Below are 26,405 nucleotides of genomic sequence, written 5' to 3' on the forward strand. Positions count from 1 at the left end.
AAACAGTGTCAGCAATTTTTGAATTTATGCTTCTCTAATTTGGAATCTATTTTTCCATGCTTGAAGGTCATTTTTATATATCTTGTGAATTGTTTGTTCATGGCTTTCTCCCATGTTCTACATGGATTTTAAGTCTACAATTCCAGTTTTAAGTTCATCATGTTTATGGTGTCAGCTGTGAATATTTTCTCCCAGTTTGTTAGTGGTCTAGAGATTTTGCTTATGGTATCTTTTAAAATGAAACTTTAAAAAATGTAGTCAAATTTACCAAATTTTTATTGCCTTTGGATTTTGAGTCACAGTCAGAAAGTTCTTCTCTACACTGAGGTTCAAAAGGAATTCTTCCTAGTTTTCTTCAGTTTCATTATGAGGTATAGATCTAATGTATCTTTTTTTGCAAGTGGATCCCTAATTATTTCGACATTATTTCACACAGTGACTTGGAATGCCATCATGGTCATGCCCTCAATTTTTATGCATATTGGGTCTAATTCTGGGCTTGCTCTTCTATTCCAGTGGTCCGTGAGTCTATTTGTCTGCCAGCACCACAGAATTTTTAATCATGATGAGTTCAAACCATGTTTTAACTAAGGATAATCCTGTGCTTCCTGCTTTTCCTTTTTCAGTGTTTTCTAATATGTTTGTTTCTCTGTATGAATTTTACTGTCAACTTGTCTAATGATATAAAATACCTTCCTGATATTCTTATTGGGAATGCAATGAAACTATAAATGAATCTGGGGAGAAGAGATGACTCTTGAACTCAGGAAATCCTTTCATTTTTTCAAGTCCTCCTGAGTCCCGTTTGGGTATACAAAAGGCCTTGCATACTCTATTAGTATTAATAACATTTAATCTTCCTTGTTGCTATTGTAAATGTGACTTCCCCACCATTATGTCTTCTAACTGTACATTTTGCACCAAGTTCTTTTACTGTCTTGAGTTCATTTATGACTAATTCTCTTAAGTTTTTCCAGGTACATTATTGTATCATCTGTAAATAGAGTTTTATTTCTTCTATACCCATTTTTATGCCTTTACTTGAGTTTTCTTGTCTAACTGCATTGCTTACAACTTCTAGTACACTGCTCTGTGATAATGGAGATAGTGGTCTTCCTTGTCTCACTGGTGTGCTTAGTGGAAATGTCTCTCAAGTCTCTTGCCATATAACTAAAAGATACTCATACTGTGCCCTGTTGAGAAAGCATCTCTAAATTACTACTTACTTCCTTAAGTGTTTGTTTTTTTCAATCATGATTTGGTGTTGAGTTTTGTTAAAAAAGACCATTTTCCCTCCTCAGGTTTATTTTTATAGTATATAATATTAAGAGTTGTTAATGTTGAACCAACCTTGAATTCTTGGGATAAATGCCACCAGACAATGGCACATTATTTTCTTACACTTTTGGATTCTGTTTACTGTATTTTCTTTACAGTAAAGATAGGCTTAAGGGTAATCTTGCTTATTAAAAAATAGCTTTTAAGAACTCGATCAAGATAACCATGAAACTAAATTTTGGGGTCATAAGACACTGGAAGTTAGTATGTAACAGAACTGGGAGAAAACTGGCTATATGTTATGTTTTTGGTAAATTAGCCAACATCCAGTAAGTGTAACTTACAGTGTATGAACATGAACATATTATAGCCCAGCACATCATAGACCAACATGGCTGGGCAGTTGGTCAGCAACTACTAACCAGCACAGAGCTATATGCATCTTACTGTTGGACAGGATATTAACAGTCCTTGTAGTTCTCAATTTACTTCTGTGTTTATTTATCTCATTTCACTAGAGTATAAATTCCATGAGGACAGAGAGTCCTATTTTGTTCCCTGCCATACTGTGTCTCCTGAACTCAACACATACTGTACATTCAGTAAGTGTTTCTAGTTAAATGAATATGTGGCTGGTTATTCCAGGAAGTACATTTAAATTAATAGTTAATCAGACCTTTAAAAGTTATTGGTAATCACATCGTTTCATCTTATTCTAAATCAGGAATACACAAACCTTTTCTGTCAACTGCCCGATAGAGAATATCAGCCTTTTTGGTGGCAAGTTCTCTGCAAGTTCTCAACTACTCAACTCAGCTACTACAGTTCAAAAGCAGCCAAACAACACATAAATGAAATAGTGTAAATATAACTTCATTTACAAAAATATGTGAAGAGCTGAATTTGTCCCACAGGCTATATTTAACTGGACCCTGTTCTAAACGATAATATCAGTACAAAAACATTCAGGAATACTTGATCAAAAGGCCAATGAATTGCAAACAGTGTTTAATAATAGCAGCAATTACATACAAACCTGCCACAGTCCCCCATATTTAACAAGGAAACTTCTATAAATGTCAATAAAAGAAAGTGGTTTCTGTGCTGGGGTAGTGGCTCAGAGGTAGAGTGTTTGCCTGGCACGTTGGAGGCCCTGGGTTCAATCCTCAGCACCATAAAACAATAAATAAATAAAGTTATGAGAGAGAGAGAGAGAAAGAAAGAAAGTGGTTTCTGTCCTCTGCAAGCCAGGCCTAGTGTAGCTGCCCTGGGCTCCTAAGCATTCAATGCAAGCACAGGCCTAAGACATAAATGGCAAGTCCACTAATAGGTGAAGTTTTAGAGAAGTGATTACTTGCAGTTTTATTTTTCCACCTCTTATATCAGATCAAAACAAGCAAATCAATTACTTATCAGGTGCAATCATATAAGTCACACTTTACCACTGCTGAACTGATGGTGAGAATAAGCATGAGAGGAACAGGTTCCCATGTTAACTATTTTTAAGGCTAAAACTTTCCTGGGTTAATTCCTCTCTATATTACTACTGCATACAACTATAAAATTAAAAATGACAAGAACACTTGCTCAGAAGTACTTACAGCCTCTAGCAAACAAACAGTTCACCCCTTTAAATAATAGTGTCCTATTCCCATATAATTCCAGTAGACCTAGAAATACTCAATTTTTATAAAAGTTGTAGTGGCCAGAGAAAATGTATTTCTTCCTTTTACACAGTTACAAATAAAAAGTCCACCAACCTAAGATGCAGTTAGTTATCTAAGATGGAACCCGGACATAGACAATAAAGCAAATCTGAAGTCTGTATGGCAGACACTACTTGATTTAATTTTAGTGCCAGAAATACATTCCCCTACCTGCCACAGACTCACTGGTGATCTTCTGGAGGATGTATTTCTCATGTCCTGACAACCTCGCTGTAGGAGCCATATACATTCTCTCTATGGGCTACATTTCAAGTTACTCCTTTAATTTTTGAAACATGAAGGACTGATGAGGAGCATTTCTGATAAAGGACAATTCTGATTTTGTTAGGCAGTGGCACTGGTGGGCTGCACGGAGGACTCCACTCTGTGGAAATCACTGACTGCCTCATCTACCTCAGTAGCAAATCAGCAGCTCTGCAATACAAGCAGTCAAGATTTCACTCGGCATTTCTTTAAATATCTGCATAATGTCTCGTGATGTGAACGAAAAATGAGTCTTGATAATCCATTAAGTTTATCAAATATCCTATGCTTTTCATTTACTCACACAAGTTTGAAAGTCAACAAATTATTTTGATACAGCACTCTTTTGTCCCGTGTCTTCTATTTCATTTGCTTTAAGAAATGAAAATAAAATCTCCTTTGCTCAGAATCAGGAAGCTCTTGACTGACACCACTTCTGATATGCTCCAAAGCAACACTGAAAATAGAAAGTCTTCTCAGGCTTCAGCTTAGCGGTTAGAGCTACTGCTTGCCTGCAGAGTGTGGGTGTGTACTTAGTCGGTGTGTGCCTGAGTGCCCCATGTGTTTTAAACAGATTTTCACTCTTGCTAGAAAGTACTGTCCTGGGGCAATGGAGGGTGGGGAGTGGCTGTGACGGGCTGTCAACACAGATCTTTTTTGTGAGCTAATCCAACTTCCAATGAGAATAGTGCAAAAATAAGAAAGCAACACTCCGCCCCTGCCTCTGCCCTCGAAGATGGCATTCCCAGATTCAAGAAGCCAAGCCTGTGTCTGGGGAGACAATCCCCTCCATGTCATAGGGCTCAAAAGTCCATTTTGTTCTGAAAATAGAGATAACTCAGTACTCCAGGGGCAGACCTGACATGTGTACACCTGAGCCAATAAGAAGAAACTTCTGATTTCCCAACCATGACAGTTCCCCACATGCCTTTATTAGAAACCCATACACACCTTCTTGATGAAGCGTTAACTATTCTCCCTACTGTGGTCTGAGCTTTGAGTGTATTTATATAAAACTCTGACAAGAGTACAAGACTGATTAGTTACAAAGGCCTATCACTTAACAAGTAAAATCAAAGTGAATCTGATGCAGTCTAAGAATTATGCCCCACCAGAAGTCCTACAAATGTGATTCCTTCCTGCCAATTAACAAAGGGAAACTTTTGACAGTCCATCATGATTCATCTAGCTTACCAGATTCAAACTGGAAATTTCCCCAGTATCTCCTTTCCTTTGATTAACTTAAATATACTAAAATTATATAATGTCGTCTCATGGAAGTCAGTCAGCAGTCTGAGTAATGGATAACCATTAGAGCCCTTCCAAGTAGATACCTTCCCAAAAGAGAACTTAAGGCACAGAAACTAAAAAGGCCTCATAAGGCACATGACAAGGCAATGAGAGTGCACAAGGCCAAACACAGACTTCTGGACTTCAATGTCCAGGTCATTACAAGCTCCCAAGCAAAGGAAGTTCAATAGAAAAATAATCTACTAAATGAGAATCCAGACAGGAGTAAATAGAGCAAAAAACCAAAATGAAAGGAAACCCCAAACATATATCTATACTAATGCTGAATGTTAACAGTCTCAACTCCCCAGTTAAAAGATACAGATTATCAGAATAGATCAAAAATTAGAATTCGGGGCTGGGGTTGTGGCTCAGTAGTAGAACACTTGCCTCACATGTGTGAGGCGCAGGGTTCAACTCTCAGCACTGCATATAAATAAATGAATAAAATAAAGGTCTACCAACAACAAAAGATTTTTTTAAAAATTTAAATCCAACTATATGCTGTTTACAGAGACTCATAGGCAAAGACATCCATAGGCTGAAGGCAAAATGATGGCAAAAAATAGTCCATGCATATGGACCAAGAAAACAAGCATGGATAGCTATACTCATATCTCACAAAGCATATTTCCAAGTAAGAATTAAACAGAAGAGAAAAAAAGGACGGCTACTACATCCTAGTAAAGGAAACAATCCAACGAGAAGATTTAATGATAGTAAACATGTATGCGCCAAATGTCAATACCCCCAATTACATGGAAAAAAATGTTCCATGACATTAAATCTGACACAGACCCCAACACAATAATACTGGGTGATTTCAATATATCCTCAGCACCAACAGACAGGTCATCAAAACAAAAACAATAAAGTATCTCCAACCTAAGCAACACTATAAATCAAATGGACCTAATGGACATCTACAGAATATTCCACCCCCAAACAGCTGAATTTACCTGTTTCTCAGCTGCACACTGAACTTTTTCCAAAAGAGAACATATTCTAGGCCACAAAACAAATCTTCGCAAATGAAAAAAAAAAAAAAAAAAAAAAAAACAATACAACAACAACAAAAATACGATACAATCCTATGTATCCCATTAGATCTTAATGAAATGAAGCAAGAAATCAACAGCAAGGAAAATTATATAAACCACGTAAACACATGGAGATTGAACAATATTATCTTAAATGAAGAATGGATCAAAGAAGAACTTAGAAATCAAGAAATTCTTAGAAAAAAAATTGAGAACAGAGATACAATGTATCAAATGAATCAAACAAGCAGTGGCTAAGAGAAAAATTTATAGCACTGAGTGCCTACACAAAAAATTAGAGATTCCAAATAAATAAGCTTATGCTTCATCAAGGTCTTACGAAAAGAACTAACCAACTCTAAAACCAGTAAAAGACAGGAAAGAATTAAGATTAGAGCAGAAATCAATGAAATTGAGAATAAGAAAACAATACACAGGATAAATGCAACATAGAGTTGGTTCTTTGAAAAGTTAAATAAGATAGACAAACCCTTAGCCAAACTAGCCAAAAGAAAGTGAAAAGGTGCAAATCACCAAGATCAGAGATGAAAAAGGAGCTATCACTACAGACCCGTCTAAAATCCAGAGGATCATCAGACCGATTTTGAAAATTTCTACTCCAATAACCTGGAAGATCTAGAAGATACTGACAAATTTCTAGACAATATATGACCTGTCCAAATTGAATCCAGAAGATATAGAAAATCTAAACAGGCCAATATAAAGTAATGAAGTTGAAACAGAAATAAGAAGCCTTCCAAAAAAAGAAAAACCCAGGGACAGAGTGATTCTCAGCTGAGTTTTAACAGACTTTTAAAAAAGAACTAACACCAGTCTTTCTCAAATTATTCCATGAATTGAAAGGGAGGGAGCACTCCCAAATACATATTAGGAAGCCAGCATAACCCTGATGCCCAAACCAGACAAAGATGCATCAAGGAAAGAAAACTGAAGAGTGATATACCTGATGAACAGAGATACAAAAATCCTTAATAAAATATTAGCGAACCACATTCAAAAGCACATCAAAAACATAAAACAGCATGATCAAGTATGTATCATTCCAGGGAGGCAGGGTTGGTTCAACATAGGCAAATCAATAAACGTAATTCACCACTTAAACAGAGTTAAGAACAAAAGTCTATCTCAATAGATGCACAAAAGGCCTGTGATAAAATCCAACATTCATTCATATTAACAACACTGGAAAAGCTATGGATTGAAGAAACTAACCTTAACATCTTAAAGGCCATTTATGACAAACCCAAAGCAAACATCATACTAAATGAAGAAAAACTAAAAGCATTTCTTCTAAAGTCAGGAACAAGACAAGGCTGTCCACTCTTACCACTCCTATTCAATACAGTCCTTGAAACATTAGTAAAAAAGAAGTAAGAAAAGAAATACAAATAGGAAAAGAAAAGGTTTTTTTTTTTAAAGTCAAATTATCTCTGTTTGCCAATGATATCATCCTATATCTAGAGGATCCAAAAAAAAAAAAACTCCACCAGACGACTTCTAGATCTTATAAATGAGTTTTGCAGAATATAAGATAAACACCCATAAATCAATAGCTTTCCTATACTCCAACATTGACTCAGTCAAGGAAAAAATCAGGAAAACCATCCCATTCACAATAACCTCAAAAAAATAATAAAATTAAACACTTGGGAATAATCTAACCAAGGAAGTAAACGGGCGCTACAATGAAAATTATACAACACTAAAGAAAGAAATTGAGGAAGACCTTAGAAGATGAAAAGATATCCCATGTTCTTGGATAGTAACAATCAATACTGTCAAAATGGCCATACTACCTAAAGCAATATACAGATTCAGTGCAATCCCCATCACAATACCAATGACATTCTGTAAAGAATTAGAGAAAAAAATTCTTAGCAATGCTGACCAAGAAAAATGAAGGAGGCACTACAATATCTGATCTGAATTTATACTAAGAGATGTAGAAATAAAAACAGCATGATATTGACATCAAAATTGTCATGAATCAAAGGAATAGAAGACACAGAGACAAATCCACATACCTATAGCCATCTGATATACTTAAAAAGGTACCAATATCTTGGAGAAAAGATAGTCTTTTTAACTAATGGTGCTGGGAAAACTGGAAAGCTATTTATATAGAAAGATGAAACTAGACCCCTAACTCTCACCCCACACAAAACTCAAATCAAAATGGATCAAAGTCTTAGGAATTAGACCAGAAGCTATTCAACTGATAGAAGAAAACATTCTATCATATATAGGTGCTGGATGGGTTCGATCCTCAACACCACATACAAAGATGTTGTGTCCACCGAAAACTGAAAAATAAATATTAAAAAAATTCTCTCTCTCTTAAAAACAAACAAACAAACAAAAAATATATATATGCATGCTGGCACAGACTTCCTTAACAAGACCCAAAGCACAAGAAATAAAACCAAGAACCAATGAGTGTGTTGGCATCAAACCAAAAAGCTCCTACACAGCAAAGGAAATGATTTAGAGTGTGGAGAGAGCCTACAGAATGGGAGAAAATCTTGGTCAGCTACTCCTCCAATACAGGATTAATATCCAGAATATAAAAAGAACTCAAAAAATTTAACACCAAAAATGTGATTCTGCAACCTATACAATCAGAAAAATGAGAAATTATACCCCATTTGATTCAAATGTATAAATTGTCAAGATCATTGTACGATCATGTGTAGCTAATAAAAAAAAATACCAAATAATAAGTGGGCAAAAGAACTAAACAGAGATTTCTCAAAAGAAGAAACACAAATGGCCAACAAATACATGAAAAAATGTTCAAAATCTTTAGCAATCAGGAAAATGCAAATCAAAACCACACTCAGGGGCTAGGGATGTGGCTCAAGCAGTAGCGCGCTCGCCTGGCATGTGCGGGGTGCTGGGTTCGATCCTCAGCACCACATAAAAATAAAATAAAGATGTTGTGTCCACTGAAAACTAAAAAATAAATATATTTTTTTAAAAAAAACACACTCAGATTTTATCTCCAGTCAGAATGGCAATGATCAAGATTACAAACAGTTAATAAAAGCTGGAGAGGTCCTGGTGAAAAAGGTTCACTTGTACATTATTGGTGGGACTGTAGATTAGTAAATCAATAGAAATCAGTATGGAGATTCCTCAAAAAATTAGGAATAGAACTACCATGACCCAGGCTATCCCACTCCTTGGTATTTTCCCAAATGAGCTAAAATTGGCTGTGATACAGTTAAATTATGGAATCAACCAGATGCCTGTCAATAGATGAACAAAATAAGAAATCATGGCGTGTGTGTGTGTGTGTGTGTATGTGTAAAACAGAGTTCTATTCAGCCATAAAAAACAATAATATTACAGCATTTGCTGGTAAATGGATGGAAATGGACTAAGTGAAAAAAGTCAAACTAAGAAACTCAAAGGTTTTCTCTCATATGCAGAAGCTAGAGAAAAATAAAGGCAAGGATAAGATAACATAAAGAACCAATCAAATATAAATTAATAGATGAGTAACAGGAAATATAGTAGGGTAGAGGAAGGAGAATGGGTGGGAGAGGGAAAAGAGGGGTTCATGAACTGAAATGAATCCCATACATGTATGAATCTGTCAGGATGAACCCAGCTACCATGTATAACTATAAAGCTCTAATAATAATAAAGAAAAAGGTAAACCAGAGTCTGACACATTTATATACAGTAGATTCTCAGCATTAAAATGTAACATTTTTAGTCTGCTAAGTACTCTGGGGTATGGGGACAAGGATGACTTTTGGTTTTACTGTGTGGCCTGACTTTCATTTTCTTTTCTCTCTTTTTTCCTGCAGTGCCAGTGACTGAACCCAGGGCCTCATGTGCTAAGGCGAGGTTGAGGTCCACTTCCAATGCTGTCCGGCCACTGTTGGCTGGCACATGCAGTGTGGCTGGATGTGGCTGGCACCTCTGCACACCAGCTCTATTCAGTTTACATATTCTTTTCTCCCAGTAATTCTAGTAAAAGTAATAAAAACTTTCTTTCTAGAAAAACCATTCATTAAATAAAAGACAAAACTTTAAGGAAAGTTTATCAACTTTACGTGTGAAAACAGGAAGAACAAATAAGTCATAGGAACAAACATGTGACTCGGCTGAAAGCAGAAGCCATTTCTATTTTGGGGAATCTTGAGGATCTGGGAGGGATCCCCCTTGTGAATGTCAAAGATGCCCCGACCTGCATGAACTATCATAGCAAACATTTGGCATTCTCATCAAAAGAAACCCTTTTCCATAGCTTTATAGCTCTGGTTCACAATCAAAGGTCTTTGGGTTTGGAAACATCCACTTGTGGTGAGGGGCGCCCGTGTGTTTTGACATGATATTGCTTGTCCAGGAAGTCTAGATCCGTAGCACCCTTTGTCTTTGTAAAACATGGTGGGTTCTGAACCTGACTCACACAGAGCACCAGACAGAAAATGCAGCGCAGCTTCCCGCTGAGTCTGTGTTAATCCCTGCTTTGATGTAAGGTAAAAGGCAGGGAGGGAAACCAAACAGAGCAGGCAGTTTGTATTTCTCTCACCAGGACAAATTAATAAAAACAAAACCTAATTTTTCCCTTCTCTTACCCATTCTTATTCCTCCTCAATATTTTTCCTCTAAGATTCTTTTTTTTGTTGTTTGAGAAGCTTAATATTTGGCTGCCTTCTGAAGAAACGGGTATAGTGACAGATGAAAGACTTGTATTCATCGTATAATTCAGAATAAGGGAAAAAATCGACTGCTGTGCATTTAAGATTCTAACAACCTTGCAATTTTGTATAGTCACTTCCCCCACCCGTTCTTTTGAAGAAATCTGCTTTTATTCTGTTAATAACTAACCACAGTTGCAGCAGCATGGATCCGATTAGCAGTTCTTATGATACAAAGGGGAGAAGAAAAAAAGCTGTGAACAGGGTTGCCAATTTGTCCACCTGGGCCCCCAGGAGAAAGATTAGCTGAGCGCCTGCCTGCTCCCTTTCTTCCACTTGATCGCTGCTCTGTACTGCCGGATGGAGAGGGCCTTTTCAAAGCCCAGTCACTTTCTTCCTTTAATAAAAGTTTCACTTGCCACCATCCTTTCTTGTCACAAATTTCTTATTCTAGATGCCAACATTTTACCACAACTCGGCCTGTAAACATGGGTAGCTATGAAAGTGCCACACACCAATGCTCATGCCTTTGGAGTCATTTTGCTTTCACAGAGGATACATCCTAAGACTCACGGGTATGCCCTGCAGGGAGAAGGAGCACATTTTCCAGATGGAAAGGTGGTGCATGTGGTGGGTCAACAGGAATCTTTATGCTGTTTCCGGATGTGAGAGGACGGAAGAAAGGATTTGCAGTTTGGGGAAAAAATGGGATTTGAGCAAAGCAGCACAGGGTATATAAAATTGGGACCCAGGGATAAAAACAGTAGTATTACTAGACAACATAGTTTCTGTATGTTTAGATACAAAACTGTCAATTTATTGACATAAAATAATATACTACTTCCTAAAAGCTTTAAAAACCTCACTTTGTACTTATGCTGAATAATGAGAGGTTATTTTTGTGGTAAGATTTAAAAGTTTGAAACTCTTAGTAAAAAAAAACTTCTTTTAAAAGTAAAGAGACAAAGGGGCTGGGGTTGTGGCTCAGCAGTAGAGCATTCGCATAGCATGTGCAAGGCCCTGGGTTCGATCCTCAGCACCACATAAAAATAAATAAAATAAAGGTATTGTGTCCAACTATAACTAAAAAATAAATATTAAAAAAAGTAAAGAGACAAAAAGCTAAAGTACTAGTGTACGCTTTGAAAACTTTAAAAGAAAAACACAAGTTTTCGGCACACCGTGTCCAGGATCTGAAGGATCCGGCTGACACTTCATTATTTACATTTAAAGGCACCAATAAGCATCTGTTTCACTCGCTCTGACATCACGTTCACAGCATGGCATGAATTCAGGTGTTTCAGTAAGTGCGTTTTTAAGAGGATGGAACCAGACTGACCGGCAACCAAACTCTTCAACAGCAGGGATCTCAGGAGGCACCAGCTAGTATGGAGGTACCCAGCTGTGGTCTCAGGGACATGCCTCTTAGGAGCACATGATGGGCAGAGCCAGCACCTAGTCAGGGCAGAGCCCAGGTCACCTGCATCTTCTGATACTGGGGACCATTCCAAGGGTGGTACGACCAAGAAACACTTCCCATGTGTTTGTCACTGATTCTTTCGCTTTAAATTTTAACAATATTCAGCAAGTACACTTTTGAAATAATCATTTTCACAAACAAAAATTTTCTTCCATTTGCCACTTAGAAATACCTGGAGCAGATTCTTAAATCCAATTGCCTGTTCAAAATTCCCCTGAAGATGTTTAAGAAGAACCTCAAGTATGACAGAGCCAAAACCGAACTCTGGACTCCCCCTTCAAGCACTTGCTCTGTTGTCCAAAATACAGGAACTGCCATCCCCAAGGATCCTACACTGGCCTCCAGAATGCCTACTTCTGCCTTTGTCCCTTATAGTGAACTGCTTGTAGTGGCCAGAATGATCCTTTAAAACCTTGATTGAATCAGGCCATTCCCTGCCTGCTCAATCTGCCAGGTTTCCCATTACAATTGCAAACTCCTGTGCACTAGTTCCCCCTTATGCACGGGGAATCCATTCCAAGACCCTTAGTGGATCCTGAAACTACAGGTAATACCAAACCCCTATATATGTTATGTTTTTCCTTACATTATCAATATCTATGACAATTTTATTCACAAATTGGGTAAAGCAAGAGATTGACAAAAAAATAATAATTGAAAATAGAACAGTTATAACTATATAATCTAGTAATAAAGTTACAGAACTATGGTTTCTCCTTCTCTCTCAAAAAGTTTTGTTTTGAGAGGGCACACATTCTTCTCTCTGTCCTGCCTCACTGCCATGTAGTACCAGAGGCAATCTGCACTTCCATGTTTTCCGTCCTGGTGGCTCCCTGGCACTTCTGTGAATGAAGGTTCTACTGGGCATCATCCCCTAGAAAAGCCCAGTTTCATCACAACAGAGACCGGCTTTGGATGGCATCCTTCTACTCAGTCAACTTCAATTTGCCAGAAATGCAACAGGAGCTTCTTCACCAGCCAACGCAGCTTCTCCAGTGGTTTTAATATTTTTCAGTCCAAACCTATTCTTCCATCTGTGCCACCATCCCTTCCTTGAAGCGCAAGGTCTGGGCTGCTGGTTCCAGGCAATCCCTTGCTGAAATATTTGCACAGGCTCAGTGGTTCCTGGCTCTCAGTGCTTTTCTTCTTCACTATTTCATGACGAGAAGATTAATTTCTACCACACATCTTTAGCAACCTCAATGTATGATTTTTTTTTTTTTTTTTTGTCCTTCTGTAGGAAGTTAAGATCTTTCACCTTTTCACTTAAAGGAAGTAGTATACAGCTCCTCTTTGGCATATCCAAATTGCCAGCCTTGCTACTCTTACATTTCAGGGCTACTATTAAATACAATAATAATTCAGGTTCTGAGTGGGATGGAGCCAGATAGTGAGAGAGTCCACCATGCTGCGCAGAATGTTGCAATTCAACTCATGAACTGTTCGATTCTGGGATTTTTCCACCTATCATTTTCAGATCACAGGTAACTGAAACCTCAGAAAGCAAAACTGTGGGCAGGGGGGCTACTGTATCACCTGGCCCTTGGTGATGCTCTAGTGTAACTGGCCACCAGCTCTGCCCCGTCCCCTTCCCACTTTGCACCGTCTCACTGCCTCCCTGTGTGTTCCCACAGCAGGCTCCAGAGAGGTGGGGCCTGCCCTTCGTGATGGCTCTTCTTTGCCTGCCACCACTTCCTTAATCACTAACTTGCTCCTGCCCTTCCTTCTCTTCTCTTGTTCAGATATCAATTTCAAGAGACACGGTTCCTATTCACTATCTAGAGAAGCAACATGACCTTTCTTTTCTAATAATACCTGACAATAAAGTGTAGACCAATTTTGTATAATCCCTGTCTTTCCCAATAGAATTTAAACATCCTGATGAAAAGGTCCTTCACATTAATGTTCAGTGCATTTCCCCCAGTTCCTAGATATGTGACTTCAGTACTTTGTTGAATTAATGAATGAAACAAGAGAATGTTAAATTAAGAAAGGAAGGAAAAATGAGCAATCGGGTTGGTTGGTGTTAGTTGGCCTTCAGCAGGGTATCACCTAATGTACCAATAACAAAAGTAAACATATTTCTTTCCTAAAACCATTCAATTGAAGTAATGTATTTGGAATCTTCAGCAAGGTCACACTCTTGGCATTCAGCTATATGTATTTAATGTCATTTGCAAGTACAAACTCCTGTGTCACTTTCTGTTTAGAAGGGAGAATATCAACATTAACAATTCCTGGTTATATCATTTATAAACATGCAGATCTGGATTATTAAAGATTAATGCATTTTAGGATTGGTGTCGGCATACCGTTTGTCTCATGCCGAAACCAATTCTGTTCTTCATTAGTCAACGACAACCCACATCACCCTGTTATGGAAGAGAAATCAAAGGTGCAAGTGTGTGAATTGAGAATAAGTGATGAAACTGATTAGTAAGAGATTTAACGGCTATAATCAATCAACACATCATAATAATCCTGGCTTCAGGGTTATCAGAAGACAGGGAAATAAACATAACACTCTATAAAATGGTTTCGATTCTTCTGCAACAGTGACCTATCCCCTTTTAGGAAACACAGCAATATATTAAAAGTTTATAAACATCTTGGCCACAAGCACTACATTTTACCATTTTCTAAAACATAGGCTAAAAGGTTTTCGAAACTTTTTCCTTGTAAGCTAAAATTAGTTCATAAAAGCTTTGAAGCCCTCCACTCTGAGTCGTCAGGACAGCAGGCCTGTGTCAACAGTCTTTCCACTGAGGCAGCACACTGCTGATTCAAGGAACAACAAGACTGGGTTGAGCACACGATTGTAACAGTGACAGTCTGTGCCAGAAATGAAAACCAACAGTGAACAAAGTGTCTGAAGTGCCTCTTCAGAGAACAAGGCAAAAAGCCCTGGAGATGTGGCTGGACTGCTGGGTCAACCAAGAAAACGCGTGGGTCGCTGCTGGGATGACACAGCAAGAGGCAAGTGCACAGCGCCACCCTAGATGGAGGCGCCCCTTCAGCTTCACACACAGCCCAGGGCAAGCAGGGAAGGTGATAAGAGGGCTTTCCAGGAACAACATAGCTTATTTTTAATTAAGAGGGAAAGAGAAGCCAAGAGGGAATGTGCATTTTGAAGAATTTCTAATGTTCTCTTATTTCTGAGTATAGAAGAAACAGGTGAGGAAAGGCTTGATGTGAAATCTACTGGAATGGATGAACTGAAAAGACCTGTGCTTTTGGAGCAGAAGTCATCCTCCCTCAATCCGGGATGCTTGGTTTGGGTAGCAAGTGCCACCTCAAGGAGGGGAGCTCAGGACATGGGTGGCTGCTTGCCAGGCTCTGTCAGGGCAGACTGCCTCCCTGCACCGACCCCCCAAGCTCCCCGCAACTGCAGGTAGGGCTTTCGTGCCAGGGGCAGAGTCTCAGAACCAGCATCTTGGTCAGAATTTTTAGATAGCATGCTCAAGGGGAGGGCTGTGCCTCACACCGCCAGCAGCAAGCCCCACAGAGCTGCACTTCATCTCTCCAAGACAAAATAGACAACATACATCACTGCTTTCTTAACTGCTGCTAAGCATCATTTGGAAAGGATTGGAAATTACTGTTTTGTATAACACACAAATATTTTACATTGTAAGGGAAAAAAATACTGGCTAAGTTCTCTTTGGTTTGTAGAACTGCTGAATTGATGTTTTCTATGCTGCCACAGATTAAAAACATGGATATATCAATGGTATTTTGTGTTTAAAAAATGTTGTTGTTGTTTTTTTGCCTGCTCAGTTTGCCAATAGGCAGCATGGATCTTCCTTGAAACAAGCTGCGGCAGGATTTCCACCTCCAGAGGGGCCAGAAGGAGCATGTGATAGATGTTCTAAAATAGGACTATCAGGCACGGTGACTGTGCAGACACCCCATAATCAGAGCAAAGCTACTTCAGAGTCTATTAATGTTGTCCTGAAAGGACACTGCCTTAGAATGATTTACATATAGAAATAAACCCCAAATTTACCTCTGAGTTTTATTAAGTAAGGATAAATTAAAAAGTGGAAAATTTATTTATTTAGGATGTTTTAGGCTTGAGCCTAAAATAAGATTTTAAAATACAGGGAGAATGGATTAAATGAAAGAGAGACACTGGGTTGCATCCACTGTTGTGCATTTTAAAGAAACTAATCTTGACAAATTACACCAGGAACTATCATTTCCTCTCACTAAAATCCTTCCTGTTCACTCTGGCCCATGACTAACTCTTAACTGCAATTCATTTTTCTCTTTCCCATTACAGCAGCCTTCCAGAATCTGCTTGTCTGAATGTCAAATTAAGCAAGAAAATTAGCTTTTTGACCAGAATATCTTGTTGTTTGTATTTGCAGTGACATCAGCTCATACAGCAATCTCCTTGGCTCCCACTTGGCGGGTGGGGCAGGCTCAGAATGAATCCACCAAAGTGCTGCTTGAGGAGGTACTTTCCAGATTTAGTTCAACACATACAACCCTTTTTGGAACACATGTTTTCAGTGTCTAAGCTTTTCTTTGAGGGGTGAAAATTCATCGTGCTGGGTAGTAGGCTGGATGCATGTCTCACTAACTAGGAAAGGACAAACGGAGCTTTGGAGGAGGGGCTTAAAAATGAAGGAACTGAGGCTTCATGAAAATATAAGGGCCATATCTGGCTACATTGTGCACAGGCTCTTAACATCTGGGAGCCTTTTCAAAAAGTAGTGAGTGACTGCAGGCACTTGCCAGGCAGGAATCTGTATTAGTGAAGGGGCACAGAGTGTCCCCAGGGCTGAAGATGGGGCACATGCAGCTGCTGAGGGAAAAGGAGAGCTTGTTGAGACAGGTACACATGGAGGAGGGGCCTCTAAAGAGATGAGTAAAAGATTCTTTCAACCTAGCCTGACTTTCAAGATCTGTGAGCTCCCAAACCACCTTGACTGGCCCCTCTCATTCAGCCACAATTAGTTTTGGGGGCAGGGTGGGGGGGGGGGAATGAATAGTGAGCTACCTCAAATAGCAAAGCATATAGTAAAGCTCAGAAAACTTAAAAAGAGGGGATTTTGTCTTTATATTTGATGCAACTCTATTCTGTTTCTGTCTCTGATGACTAGGGAGATGTGTATTTGGTATCTAGTACTATGCAAGAAGAATGGATGTAAAACCAATGTCCATTTGGCGGGGTTCTAATGTAACCACCTAATTTTATGTTTTTGGTCCTAATCTATTACAAAGTGGCCTACAGTTAGACAGAAGTGATTTAACTCCACCTAAAAATGGACTTGGTATACATGTCAAATGCCAAATACAAACAACAAAAAACTTCAGAAATTTGTATTTACTACCCTTAGATCTTCATTAACAAAACCAATGAATTATCACCAGTAGTCTAAACATTTAAGGTTTTGTCATCTGCTACCGTGCACATACCACCTCCATGTAATACACGCTCTATGTTCACCCTTCTTAATATTTGACATGGTTGCTGAGTATAGCACATGCAGGAAAAAGATGACAAAAGCCTTTGGCCAGTAAAATAAAAATTTTTAAAAACCTTCAACTTATTTACATTTTTGCTTTGTTAGTAAACTGGACTGGTTGGCTCAGGAGGCAAGACAAGTAAAGTGAACACCCACAGAATCTTCTGGCAACTGCAATGCATTCTGACGTTGTGCCGAGTCAGCTGCCCTGACGTACTGGGTGGATGAGGCCTAGTGTAAGACCTATCCAACATGTTCAAAACCCTGTAGGTTTTTCTCTTTAAACCAAAGTACACAACCGTAGGATGTAACCCAAGACACAGCGTAAGTACAATGTGACGAGATCATTTATCAGAGGAATGTTTAATATCAGACATTTCAGAATTAACTGCACCTGACATAAGGTTTGCTTAATTTAAGTGTATACACAGCACACTACCAATGAGGAAAATGGAGATATTTCATTTCTGTCTCCAAATATAAATACATCGCTATGAAGAGAGAATAAGTAAAAAACATGACAATCTGTATTAGCACAGGGAGAGGGAATACGTATAGTTTCTTTCTCCCTCAAAGCCCAATCAGGGCCAAATTCTTTGCTTTCCATCTATAGAAACCTGCAATCCTAGAGCCCAGTTCAAAGGGAGAGAATCCATGTGGATAGTAACCACAGGGAATCTCCATGTTGCTTTTTAAAAGAAAGAAGGAAGGAAAAAGCCCACTGAAGAAGGGATGTGGCAGGGCCAGTGCCTCCCAGGCCCCCTGGCAGCAGCTGTTCCCAGGCTGCTCACCAGGGCTGCGAGGCAGCATGATCAGAGGGCAAACTGCAGTGGGCGGAGCAAGGGTTTCACAGACAAAAATCAGAATCAGCCAAATGGGATGCTTTACTGGTCTTTGTTTATCCACCTTTGTGATACTTATCATTAGCTGTCAATTTCATTTACCAGGGCAGAGATGGAGAAAAAATGATTGCTCTCTTTAACAAATGCTAGGAAAGCAATACTAGACCCCCCACAACATTCTGGCTTTACCTTATCCCAGCTCTCAGCTACACAACAGCTGTGCATTTTACAAGGAGAGACGATGACTGAATGAGCCAGTCTGTGACTCAGGGAGAGGCAGCATCAAGATACAGCAAGAGGTAAGGAGAGTGAAGCAAGGTCAGAAAAAACAAGTCGGTGCTGGAGATGAGAGGAAGGAGAGGAACAAAAGCAAGCAAAACCTACACACAGAAAATAAAGGAACGTCCCACAAAATCATGGCATCTACAGGGAAATGGACGGAGTTGGAGAAAAAACCCAAATGCCGAATGTTTTCTCTGATATAAGGAGGCTGATTCATAGTGAGCTTGGGAGGGGGATGTGGGAGGAACAGACGAACTCTAGATAGGGCAGACGGGTGGGAGGGGAAGGGGGCGCCTGGGGGTAGGAAAGATGGTGGAATGAGATGGACATCATTACTTTAAGTACTATATGAAGGCACACATGGTGTGAACATACTTTGCATACAACCAGGGTTATGAAAAATTGTGCTCTATATGTGTAATATGAACTGTAATGCATTCTGCTGTCATACATAACAAATTAGAATAAAACATTTAAAAATTAAAAAAAAAAAAAAAAGAAAAGAAAGGGACAGTCCAATTGCACGTATAGCAGCAGTTTGAGAGCCCTGTTCTGGGAGGCCACGGAATCTTGTCAGGACACTGCACTTCACCAGTTCCGACTCAAAGCCAAAAGAAGGAGACTATATATTATCTTAGCATCTAATGTACAGATCAGCAAAATTTAAAAACAAGGGCTAGAGATGGGGAAAGAAGATGATACAAGGGCCCAATTTTTCAGTAAATAAAGGTGTATTTACATTTAATTAGAAGTAAATAAAAAACAAAAACCAAATATCAACTTTCTGATCAACCCAAAGTGTGCCTTATTGCCAATGACCAAATTCACAAAAACACATAACATAATGTAAGTTGACTAACTCAACACCTCCCAGAGAATAAGGATGTGGATTTTAGGGAAACGTAATTTTTCACAAGTGTGTGTGCATATGGGAGATGGTATACAGACTAGGTGGATAAAAATGGATTGAGAAACCTGTAATTTTTTCAACAAAATCTGTTAGGATTTTTAAACAAATCCCACTAAAATAGCACCATAAATTTTTTCATAAACACCTATCAAAGACTTAGTTTTGACTGTCCTTAGGCTTAGCTGTGGGAACAAAGAGGAGAAATAGGACATCTGGATTCAAGCCATGGACTATCCCCCCAAAAAGGCTGAGACAAGGCTGCCAAGGGTTCCCTGCTCCTCTATAACTCAGAAAAGGGCGCTCCATCCCACGAGAGCAGGCTGGCTGTCAACCCTGTGTTGCTGCACAGGAAGCAGTGAGTGCCAGTGTGTGCTGGCCCCGAGTAGGACACTGCTCAGAGCTAACTGATATCATCTCTAAAAAGACAAAAAAGAGGGAGAAAAATTATCCAGGATTCTGAACTGCAACTATTGTTAAACTTTGCTGACCCGACGGCCCATCATACAGAAATCAACTTGCCTATGGCCTGAGTGAAGCAAGGGTTTCTGTCCCACAAAATTTTTATGTGTAGAAATAGTGGCAAAAATTCTGTTAATCTCAGGGATACAATCTTTTTATCTTTATTTTCTCAGTCCCAACCCTCAAGAAGAGCAGCTGTGACCTTTTTTTTAAGTAAGAAGAAAAATAGATTCAACTTTGTGAAAATGTGTTATGCAGTTTTAAGGCTAGCAGTCCAGCTGAACAATCTCGGTAATCAGAGCTAACCATAACTTGAAACTTCATACACACCTTGTGAACACTATTGGATAAAGAATCAGGGACTTGCTGCAAAAACCAATCGCACTGCTCTGGATGGTAATCACAAATGGATAAGTCTCCAGGTCTCAGCTTGAATAACAACAATAACTGATGGAAACGACAATAATCAACAGGCATTAAGTGCTCACCAGGTCCTACATGTAGCATGTACCTGTCTTACATGTAGCAGCACATTCCTTACAGTGGCCTTATGAGATGTAATTATTGTCTTTACAGATGCAGAAACTGAGGCTCAGGGAAGCTTAGAAGCTTGCCAAGTTTACTCAGCAAGTGGCTTGACGATAAGGAGGAGGGTTTAGCTGTTATGAAAGCCCATTCATCTAGCTCAAAAGTTCACTGCAATTCCATCTGGGAGGAAGGTGAACAAATGCCAAAATTGTCCATCAGACTTTTTAAGAGGCTCTTCCCTTTAGAACAACTCTAAGGTTAAGAAATGTTCTCTTTGTCATGTTTTATATGCTTGATCATATATGCACCTTCACTTCAAGAGTACATCAATCACTAAGGGCAGGTACAGTGGCGCAGGCCTGTATTCCCAGTGATGCAGGGAGATGAGGCAGGAGGATTGCAAGCTTGAGACCAGCCTTCACAACTTAGCTACACACTGTCTCAAAAAATAAAAAGGACTAGGGATGTAATAAAAAGGACTAGCTCAGTGGTAGAGCACCACCGGATTCAATCCCCAGTTTCACAAAGAACCAAACAAACAAAGTATCACTAAGAAAGGTGAAGCTTTTGCTGCCTAATTTCTTCCCTGTAGTAAATATCAGTGAAAAGTTCAATCAACCAACACAGAACTCGGATGAAGCACAGCTAAGATGGGCACTGCTGATACAAGTTTAAAAAACAAGCTCTCTGCTTTCAACAACATTTTCAAGAAAGATGACAGTTTTCGATTACAAAAGGAATTGGCAGGGAGAAATGAATAGGAACACTGGTATTCCCCTCCATGCCCACACCTGCAGCTACTGGGGAGCATGGACAGCAACTGTGCCGGTACGTGATCAATGACCAACTCTTACCCTCCAAAACACACAGCACTGGACTTGGCGACCAGTTCCTCTCCTCTGTGTGCATGACCTAACAACCTAATGCCTGACCATCCAGGACCACAGGCCCAATGTGAGCTTTTCTCTTAAGGTATGTGCTCTACACTACATCAAAACCCAGTCACTGAAAACAAAGGCTCAGAAATTTCCACCTGGAAAGATAAATGTATGTAAAAACATCTTCAGATTGCCAAATACACATGTCAGGTATAAATATTCTTTATACCTCAGAAAAGTCTGTATTTAGATTAGTTATTAATTCAGAATAAAGGAGTGAGCTCTTTTTGGAGAAATACAACACTTGATATATGATTTTCCAACATTTAGATGACACCCCTCAAAGACCAATCTGAAAAAAAAAATCTGAACAGCAAAGATTGCCTTAGAAATTCTGAAGTAGGGAGTATTCAGAGTTAACACTCTTAACAATAAGTAGTCCACGTCTTATTGCAAACACTAGGAGGATAAGCAAATATTCTTGAAGGAAAGGTAACATTAAAATGTCTTAAAACTATGGCCATGCTCAAATTATGGATGAATCTTAGAAACTTAACCATTAGCCAAAAAGTATGACAAAGCAGACCACATATGGTGTGAGTGGAAGCAGCATTTTCTGATTTTCCCAGGGCCTTCTTAATTTGTGCTTGTAGTTCTACTGTAATTATTGACAACATGACATTAAATAAATAGTATACATTTCTACAAAGAAATTTATCAAATAAAACTAACTCCATATACTCTGAATGCTTGTAATAAAATTCTACAAAAACAAAACAAAACAAAAAGTGATAAAAAAAATCTAGAAGTGGAGGAAAGGAACAGAGTTTGAGACAGGGAAGGGACATACAGGTAAGACGTAACAGCACCAGTGACACCAATACTCAAACTGGACGGTGGACTCATGAATATTCATGATGGTCATGATTCACAATTAGCAAGTTATCTATGTTACATATATACACTATAATAAATATACAGGTATTCCATAATAAACATTTTATGAAAATACAAAATCAAATATAAATGAGACTTTATTAGCAATTCAATACCCATTCTGATACATAGTTCAATCAAAGTGCTTTCTGACATATCCGTACTATGTTAGCAAAAGTTGCACAAAAAAAACTTACACATAATTTAATAAGAAACGAAAGCTAGTTGCTTGGTGGGTTTAAATGTATGACATTTGATATAAAAAAGCTGGATCAGAGATGAAGCTATTGAAAAATAAATATTCATAAATAAATAATTCCAAGAACATCACTGAGTGTGTTCTGGCACTGGTCAGTGTGTGAATATGAGCAGACATGGGGAATTACAAACCCTAAAAACATTTGAGAAATAACCGTTGAGGTATACTTTGAAGAGGACAATGGAAAAACCAAGGCCAATGCTCATGAATAACCACACAGTGCACTTACCAGTAGAGGATCTTATTTAACAAAGCACTACAGAGTAAATGCTCAGAGATCAGCTTTGTGTTTCTGGCAAACTGAAAATATCAAAGTATCTGGTATTTTCTAAACGGGTGGTAGGTGGTAGACTCATTTGCTGAGACTCTTTAGGAACTGGGACTCTGGTGTTCTTCTTTGAGAATGCAGCTACATTCCTAACGCATGGTCCCATCACTGGGGGATAATAAAACAAGTCATGAAGTGTGAGTGCCACCATAGAATGTTAGAGCTGTTGTTTAACAGAGAAAAACAGTGACAATTAAGAAGGTGATACCTGGAATACTTGCAGGAGAAATTGGGCCAGATCGCGACTGGTTGCTTCCTACAGGAGAGCCAACAGGAGAAGGTGAGGGTCCCCCAGGGATGCTGGGGAGATGGGGAGAGGCATGTGGAGAGAAAGGTGACTGAGCTGGGTTGCTCTGGTCCCCCTGGCTGCTTGTGGACCCCGACGCGCTGACCGCGGAGCTCAGGGTTGCTTCCGTTCCTGTGGGGAGGTCATCAATGGAGCCAGACAGGTCCTAAGAAAGAAAGAAAAGCATGTATTTATAGGGTAACACACTGGACCAATATCCAACTAACACACTACATGAAAATCATAACAATGTCCCCTTCAGAGCAAAATTTTTTTTTTTCTAAATTAACGCCCAATTCAGAGTATGGCCACTTTTTATTAGAAGATATTAACGAGTTCCCTCCTGGGACGAACCCATGAGAGTCAGCATCTCCTAAAAAATGAGGAAAGCTGTATCTCTCTTCATAAAACCATCCTCTTTGTTTTCTTTTCTGCTGCCATGCCAAGTCCATCAGGCCCAAGCAAGGTGCCGTGCAGATACCATGGATGGGGTGACTTACCGTAGGAATGGAGTACCTGGCTCTAACATGAGGGCTTCCGTAAGCTGAGCAACCACAGGATTTGGGTCCCTTTGTTTAGAATCAACATTATAGACTAAATTTCAAACTAGGACGTTGTAATGTAGTAATAGTCTTTTTTTTGGGGGGGGGAGGTACCAGGAATTGAACCCAGTGGCACTTAACCACTGAGTCGCATTCCCAGTCCTTTTAAAAAACATTTTATTCGACACAGGGCCTTGCTAAGTTGCTGAGGCTGGGTTTGAACTCATGATCCCCCTACCTCAGCCTTGCAAGTCGCTGGGATTACAGGCATACACCACCATGCCCAGCAACAATCAAAAATTTAACCAAACTTTGCAGTGAAGAATTATTACATTTTAAATAACTACAAAGTACTGTTATAATAACATAGTGATATTTGTATTTTTATGTGACATTGCGAAAATAAATTCCTTTGAAGTTACGTTGGCAGAAATGAGTCCTAATGTTACAGCTTATGCCTTTATATAACAATTTGATGCTGGCAATGCTATCTAATTTGACCATAACACCCTCTGAGGAAGTTATTAAAAATCTCCATTTGACAGCTTCAGAAAACTGAAGTTCAGAGATTCAAAGTTACTGTTGAAGGTCACATTACTGAGGACAGATGCAGGAGCTAAAGAAAATAAAGGGAAGAGGAGAAACAAAAAAGCAGTAACAGACCATACATGGTGGCTCCTTTACTGCTGTGCCCCATAGCCTACACTGGGGGCCACCAAAAGATGCTCAGTACCTAGGCAAAGGCTTGCAGGAATCACTGGACTCTCAGATCTCCAATGCTGCAAGCCCAGGCAAAGCTGGGGACTAGATGTTCAGTGAATTCTAAATGCTGAATTGCAGTATAAAACATATCTGTCCTGGTAATCCAGACTAAATACTGCAGAACAAAATGAGAAATACCTGGTTATTACTGCCTCAAGGTATATTCAGTCCTAACACATAAGCTCTAATCACTCAATTTCATTAATGTTTAACTTTGCTTGCTATGGGGACCTTTGAAACTAGGGCTTTGAAAACTGGGGGTGGAGGATGCTTTGGGTTCTAAGAATAAACCTAGCTCAGAAAATATAAAAGGGCAAGGTAAAGAGAGCTGGTCATAGCTCTTCAGCAATGACAAAATGTCACAAAGCAAACTCAAGATTAGGATCCCTGGATAGTTCATCTGCTGATCATCTGGTATAACATGTAATTAACTTCTCTTTCCTCTTTTTTTCTAAACAGAGAAACTGAATTTCTTTTCTTTCTTTCTTCTTCTTTTTTTTATTTTTAAACACTCTAGTTATAGCTGATGAGAACCTCACAAAGAGATGAATGTTGCAGGGAAAATGTGCTAAGAATAACTTCTCAGTTATAAATAAAAGAGTTATCTTTAATGTAAAATAATTGTGTTTATGAAAAACAACAAAATGGCAACAGGGTATACTGAAAATGTTACCACTGGAAAAAGTAATATCAAAATCCCCAAAATAAAATGAGGTAGGCTGAATCCGATTTTAGAATTCAGAGATAAAATAAACCTTTCTGCACAGGGCACAGGAGATCATGATTGTGCACGCATTCAGCTGGTAAGCTTTGTATTTAACTTGATTACTGGATTCAACAATAGTTCCATTTAGAGCTTCTGAATTGAATATAACCCGGAGAAGACAGGTAGAAACAGGCAGGCTACTCAGCCAGGTACATGTTATGTACAAAGCAGTCACACTTCAGTAATGAAGGCAGTTATCGGAATTCCTCAAAACAAAAACTTAGGTTAATAGATGTGTACATGTTCACAGACACTGGTGTGTTCAAAAGGAAAATGGGAGCTGACTGTGCCTGTTCCTCCGGCACCAGCCTGCATGCTGACTTCTCCCTGGGCCCAACCCTGGAGCCTGGGATGGGCGTGAAGCAGGGAAGAGTGGAGGGCCTTGGAGGATCCTTTCAGGGTCTGTGTTCCCCTTTCTAATGGATGGAACCATCTCATGAATGTGCAAAGGGACATAACTGCAGTGGCTCTTGAAAGCAGGGTACTGCAAGCTGTGGCCTGCAGGCTCAACATGGGCCCCTTTTTTGCTCTGCCCACAAGCTATAAATTTTTTAATGACTGGAAAAAAACTAGTAAGAGAAAAATATATGAAGTTCAAATTACAGTGTCCACAGCACATCCCTGAACTGGCCAGTCCATACCTTTCAGAGCTGCCTTTGGCTCCGGAGGCCAAAGGTGGCAGAGCAGCTATGACAGAGAACTTATGGCTGCACAGCCGAGAAGGTTTACATCTGGCTCTGGCCAAAAGAACCAGCAACACTAGTATCACCTTACTGCCTTCACCTCTTCCGTGGGAGAAAAATGTGAACTGAGAGGGGACCACAGCACACATTCTCCCAAGAGTAGGGGCTTCCTCCTCCTTAATACCTCTGAAAAAAAAAGTGACAGCCAGATTATGAGTATTCTTTTAAAAATATCCTCCTAACCCTGGGAACCTATGGTGAGGCTGGGGGTGGCCTCCAGGAGCCAGGTGCTTCCTGACCTAACACTAGAGGGACAGGGGCAACCAGAGCACTGCTGGGAAGAAGCTGGTTCCCACGCTGCTTCCCAGAACACACAGTGAGGAGATGACAAGGTAAACAACCACCTTCTATTATGCTGCATATGGGACTAACAGAGAAGACAATGCAGATTCAGTTTTTTAAAAACCATCAATTGTCTTTAAATAAATCTTTCTTCATAAAAAACCAAAATGTCACTTTGAAAAAAGAAAAAATCTTTGTAATTCTCTGCACAATCCATAATCCCCTTCCCTGTCCTCCCTTAAAACTCCACATTATGGTTGAAAAAGTGACATGGATGGGTGTTAAGAGAGCTTCATTCAAGTTGCAAAGGCATCAAAAACATTTCTGTTATTCAACAAGCTGATCAAGGCAAGTATCAAGAGGAAAATATAAAGACGGTGGCTGTCTTCCTGCTCAC

The 26,405-nt window shown here is 39.3% G+C and overlaps 1 protein-coding gene across 4 annotated transcripts in view; it reads right to left on the bottom strand.

Moving 5' to 3' along the window:
* The window catches only part of Arid1b (AT-rich interaction domain 1B), a 413,649-nt gene that overhangs the window by 96,720 nt on the left and 290,524 nt on the right, over window positions 1-26,405 (bottom strand). For all 4 annotated transcript variants that reach the window (XM_071612881.1, XM_027939394.3, XM_027939393.3 and 1 more), the window contains exon 5: window positions 22,836-23,079. In XM_071612881.1, the coding sequence (XP_071468982.1) occupies window positions 22,836-23,079 (244 nt within the window). The remainder of the gene's footprint in view (window positions 1-22,835; window positions 23,080-26,405) is intronic.

Source organism: Marmota flaviventris, chromosome 6, assembly GCF_047511675.1.
Source record: "Marmota flaviventris isolate mMarFla1 chromosome 6, mMarFla1.hap1, whole genome shotgun sequence".
Lineage (NCBI taxonomy): Eukaryota > Metazoa > Chordata > Mammalia > Rodentia > Sciuridae > Marmota > Marmota flaviventris.